The 6000-nt window shown below is 41.2% G+C and overlaps 1 protein-coding gene across 4 annotated transcripts in view; it reads right to left on the reverse strand.

Moving 5' to 3' along the window:
- Positions 1-6000, reverse strand: part of LOC103740185 (ubiquinol-cytochrome-c reductase complex assembly factor 1) — a 105394-nt gene that overhangs the window by 64858 nt on the left and 34536 nt on the right. For all 4 annotated transcript variants that reach the window (XM_029567212.1, XM_008840744.2, XM_029567213.1 and 1 more), the window contains one exon: positions 2094-2151. In XM_029567212.1, coding sequence (XP_029423072.1) covers positions 2094-2151 — 58 coding nt within the window. The remainder of the gene's footprint in view (positions 1-2093; positions 2152-6000) is intronic.

The following is a 6000-nucleotide window of genomic DNA, read 5'->3' on the forward strand; positions in this document are numbered from 1 at the left end:
GCAATTGTACTTTAAGGTCCATTTTCCACTCCAGTTTCTTTTCTTTTTTTATTTATTATTTATATGTGTATGAGTGTACTGCCTGCATGTATGTAAATGTACCCATGTCACACAATGCCCGAAGAGGTCAGAAGAGGGCGTCAGATTCCCCTGGAACTGGAGTTACAGATGGTTGTTAGCCACCATGTGGGTGCTGGGAGTTGAACCCGAGTCTTCTGCCAGAACAGCCAGTGTTCTTAACTGCTGAGCCATCTCTCCAGCCTTCTACTCCAGTTTCTTGAACATGTTAGGAACTTCTCTCAAACATCCCATGGCCCTGAACACATAGTAGGTCCTCAATAAGGATTTGCTGGTTCAAAAAAAAAAAAAAAAAGCTGCAGATACAGTCCACCAAATTCTCTATGGGTTATCAGAATAAAGAACAAGGAAGAGGTTAGAGGAGACAAAGCAACAGGTGGCCTCCCTCTTCCACTTAACTGGTGGTGGTACATCCCACTGCTCTAAGAAATTTAACCAACTTCAGTAGACAGTTTGGAAAGTTTAAAAAATGACAAATTGGCCAGGTGTGGTGGTGCACGCCTTTAGTCCCAGCACAGGAGGCAGAGGCAGGTGGATCTCTGTGAGTTCAAGGCCAGCCTGGTCTACATAGTGAGTTCCAGGCCAGCTGGGGCTATAGGGAGACCCTGTCTCAAAAAAGACCCCCCCCAAAAAACAAAAAAAACAAAAAACAAAAAAATGGCAAGTTGTTTCAAGGCTCTCCCAGCCACTATTAGTCAGGTATTGACCTTAGGATGTGGTCACAGGGATTATATATTTTATTTTGCCATCCACTCCCTCTACCACTCTGATACCTCTAGCTATTTGCGCAATAAAGAATCTTTCATACTGGCTCTGAATATTATCTTTGAGCTCCTCTGGGAACAGCTTAGCCTTCCCTCAACCCTCCCACCTTTCCAATGAGTAATTCTACCATGCAGTCCTCAGCTCTTAAAAAAGTCATTTTCTTCTCAAGGTATACATTTTCCCTTCCTGTATCCTCTCTTTAACCTCCACTATGGATACCAAAGGCAGTGTGCTACCTGACAAAAAGCCATAGTATATTTTAGACAACTAACAGAACTAGGAAGGATTTCAACAGCTGTAGTTTTTGTTTTGATCCTATAAGCATCACTTACATGTATTCTAGAACTTACCATTCAAGTCCTATAACTAAGCATTTATGTCTTATCTCCCTCACTAGACTGTGGGTTTCTTGAGAATTAGTTCTAGTTCCCAGCAAAGTGCCCAGGACATAGTGTACCTTCAATAAACTACAGGTTTAGGGGAGTTTAAAAGTCCTGTGATGCAAGGCTCAGCTGAAGGCAGTCTCAAACAAGGGTCCTTTGACAGGGTAACCATTCCCCACGTTCCTTAGATACTCACTATGGTCAAAGTAGCAAACCTAGTTCTCCAGAATTTACTTTCCCCAGATCTGGCAGTTCAAAAAAATACATTCCCCAGCCCCCACTTCAATGACTCCTATATCCCTTTGACCTTTAATATTGTGCAACAGTACATGAAAAATTGATTTTTTTTGGCTACTTCACAGCTAAAGAAAAAATATACTGTTTAAGGTGTTAAATATTTTCATCAGCAACAAACCTGGCTTGACTCTCTAACCTGTATGCACATTTTGTAGGCACAGGGATAAATGTCAATGCTGTAATTTGTTAAAGTTTTCTGATGACCAATGATGAAAATGACCACGGATTCTCACAATTTAAACCACTTTTACGTAAATGTGAACTTTCCTAAAACAGCCAAGGGAGAGAAGGGTTTCCATCCAAGTTTACAGACTCTCTTAGAGATACTGATAGCATTGTTCAAGGGGTCAGGCGTTCTTTGAAAAAAATCCTATAAATATTAGTTTCTTTATGGGCTTATGCTTTGACCTTTAATAAAAATGTGCTTCAAGACATCAGTTATGAAAATGAAAGGAACAGTTTTTCATACCTGAACTGCCATTTCATATAATTGGCCCTGAAGAAAGCTACATGTTACAGTATGCGTGCACACATACACATTTGGTGACTTGACTTAAATTGCTCACTTACCAGACATGAAGCAGGGTTATAAGAAACCATGAATTGAATGTATCAGGCATCTGACACCCTAGAAAATAACAGTAAGGTATAAATATGTGAAGGTTTAGAGGAGGCATGTTGACTCTATTTTGATTGTTGGTGGGAATTTGTTTGATTACAAATATGTGGCAGTACAGTGCTCTCTGATCATGCTACTACAGAAAAGAGCAGTTAAACATGATGTAGGACTGTGGACTAGAAGAGCATCGAATGCAGTCAGACAACCAGCCTTCCAGTCCCAGTCTTGTTCCCACCTTGCTGAGAAGCCTTGGGCAAACCACTTCCCCCAGTCTCAAATGTCTCATTTCGCACAATACGGCAGAGATGATTTCTTGCAGCTCCTTCCAACTTCGTATGATTGATTCTATGCTGTATTCCCTGCATGGGCTTAAATTCTAAAAAGCTAGGCAAATGCCACTTCACTTATTCCACTTCAGAATCGCCTATTTTAATCACAGGAACCCTGCTGAAATGATTAAGCCTTTCCAGTGTCCTTTTCTTATCTGCTAAGACAACTCAATGTGGTATGGCTGTGAGCGAGTATGCAGAATGATTTACCCCAATAACCAAGAGAAGGAGTGGAACTTTTAGGAGAACAGGCTGAATAAGGCAGGCAGTATCTATTGAGGCCATGCACTACCACTCCCAGCAATAACAAAACTGGACAGAGCTTCTTGGCTCCAGATTCCACAAATCATGTCTCTGCTCAGACATCCAAAACTCCCAATTCTTAGACATCTAAGAAACTCCTTTGGCTGGATGAGGGATCCCCACTAAATGTACCCTACTTATTACATGACAAAGAGCAATGCTTGGCAAGGAGCAGGAAGATGAATGAGAGAAAACTGTGAGAAATCTGAGCCCTGATGGTAGAATCTGTCTTTTGGAACAGTGACTCAAAAAAGTAGTAAGCCTGGGTATAACGGTGCCTGCCTGTAATCCTAGCACTCATCTTGTGAGGCAAGGGCAGAAAGACTGCAAATTCCAAGTCAACTTGGGATACATAAAAGCCCTATCTCAAAAAAAAGTATTATTAGTCAGCAATTAGTGAGTTAAAACACAGGGCAGGACTGTGTGAAGCACAATAATGCCACCAATGCTAATAAGGAACTCAAATTCATTTTGGGCTTATATCATGCCAGACATAATAAGTGTTTCACATGTATTAGTGCAATAAATTCACTCAATAACCCTACTATGTGGGTATTGATATTATCTCCATTTGAAATTGAGAAAACTCATGCTTAGAGGAATTAAGGTCCCAGAACCTCAAAATCATGAAATAGATACCTAGAATCAAATTCATACTGTCGTGATTCCAGATCCAGTGTGCCACTGGCTAGTCCCAGTGCCTCTCTAATACTAATATGTGGAAACTAACATTAGAAAGGTCCATGTTACATGCCAGGTGTGCTGCTGATCATGACAATATATTATCTCACTTAATCCTTACTTTAACGCTGGAATGAATCACTATAATCTTATTTTAGAGGTAAGGAAGCGTATACAAAAAGGCCCAGTAACTTGTGGCCACCACGTTAAGCTCATGGCAAGGCTGGAATTTGAATCCAGGTCTGTCACAAAATGACACTGAAAAACTTGGGTAAGCCTACTGGGTGGTGCCCAGAGGCTGTCAAGTGGACTTCCTCTCCAAGCCCAGCAGGAGGGAGCTGGAGGAGAGCCTGGCCGTCTGTCCAGCTATTAAGACACATGCCATCTGAGAGCAGGCCAGCTGCCCTCCACCTAGAACAAGAATAGCCCTGAGAAACTCTCAAGCCCGGATCTCCAAGTTGGGTCTCTTTTTGGATGCTAGAACAAAACATTAAAAAGAAAAGTTTTCTTGGAAGTCCGTCTTTCAATCTGGAGAATAAAGTTTGGCTACTTCTAAAGGACAATCTGTTCAACTGCTACCTCTACATCAAAGCCTCCTAGCAGCCTCCAGGAGCCTGTCCAATTTCCTCAGAGAGGGAATCAGTTCTTGGGCAGGAAAGCACAGACAGACAGACAGGTCAGCAGCTGGCCCTGGGTCACAATTTTCCTTCTGGAGGTCAACTCAGGGCTGATGAGAAAAGAGCTGGCATATGAACAAACCCCTGTACCCGTGGAGGTCCGAACAGAAACCCACAGAGTAAACCTCAAAAATAGAAAACCAGTGAATGGCAACTGTGAGCCACACAGACATACACAGACTCCTTAGCTCCATGAGATGTGTTTACAAACTTGGGGTTAAATCCCGCCATACTCAGCCAGGACCACACTTTTGCTCCAGTGTACATTCTTTTCTGAGGCTAGGGACTTTCTTTCTTGACACCAAGTTCAATAAAATTAAATAACTCAATTACTGTCATGAGAAGCTGTTATTAACACATTTTAATATGGGGCCAGAATACTTGGTTTAAAATCTAGATCCTATTACTTGTTAAGCAGCTCTAGGCCATTACTTGACTTCTCAGTGGCCCAGTTTTCTCTGTAGAAATAAATGGAGAGAATAAGATGGTCTACCTTATACAGTTTTTATGAAGATACATGAGATAAAAAGTCTAGAAAATGCTTAGCCAAATGACTGGCATTTAATGGGCACTCAGTACATATTCACTGTTGTCATTTTCCAGTGAATTAAATATTGGGGTTCAAACTATCTTGGAAAAGTTTCACCAACTACTTTAAATTGTGTCATAAGGTACTTGGGGGGAACCTCAACTACTAATTCAGAATTTCTCCATTAAGGAACCTTCCCTCCAAGGTAATCAGTTTCTTTTTTTTTTAATTTTTAATTTTTATTTATTTTTAAATGTTATTATTTTTATTTTATGTGTATGTGTGTATCACCTGCATGGAGGTAAGTGCACCCGTGTCGTGCAATGCCTATGGAGGTCAGAAGAGGCTGTCGGATCCCCTGGAACTGGAGTTATAGACAGTTGTTAGCTGCCATATGGGTGCTGGGATTCGAACCTGGGTCTTCTGCAAGAATAACCACTGTTCTTAACTGCTGAGCCATCTCTCCAGCCCCCCAAGGTAATCAGTTTCTTAAGGGCTAGAACAAGATAGTCACAGACAACAATGTACAAGTAAGCAGAAGCCTTCCTAACTGGCTAGCTCTGCTCCAAAGTCTCTTCACAGTTTCACTGATCTCTAAAATACAAGTCAAGAAACTACCATATACATAGTGAGTCTACCACCATACACAGTGTGCAAACTACCATACACAATGAGTCTACTACCATACAGTGTACAAACTACCATACACAGAGCAAGTCTACCACCATAGACACAGTGTGCAAAGTACCATACACACAGTGAGTATACTATCATACACACAGCAATCATACACATAGCAAACATGCTTGTTTATGACAGATAAGGGGCATCATCAGAGCATCTTAGAAACAACAGAGGCTGCCAACATATCTTACCACTCAAAATATCCTAATATCTAGTTCTTGGACCTAAACTGATAAACACTTTGGCTCTGACATGACAGTCTAACTCTGGCATTTTATGGAAGACTATCTAGGAAGCTAATAGGCACAACATGCTGTGAGCAAAAAATGGCACATGCCTCACTTTTACTAGGAAAAATGACACCTACCAGATGCCTGAGACTCTCTGTCCTCAGGTCTCTGAAGTCAAGCCCTACATTATCAAATATTTAAATGAGCATGGCCATTTTAAAGGTACAATCTTGGGTCTCTCTATATATTTTTTAATTATTATTTTTATTTTATGTGTATACACGTATTGTCTGCATGTAGGTAAGTGCACCTGTGTCATGCAATGCCCGTGGAGATCAGAAGAGGTCATTGGATCCTCTGGAACTGGAGTTACAGGGATTTGAACCCGGGTCTTCTGCAAGAACAATCAGTGTTCTTAACTGCTG

This window comes from Nannospalax galili, unplaced genomic scaffold, assembly GCF_000622305.1.
Source record: "Nannospalax galili isolate Female #2095 unplaced genomic scaffold, S.galili_v1.0 scaffold221, whole genome shotgun sequence".
NCBI lineage: Eukaryota > Metazoa > Chordata > Mammalia > Rodentia > Spalacidae > Nannospalax > Nannospalax galili.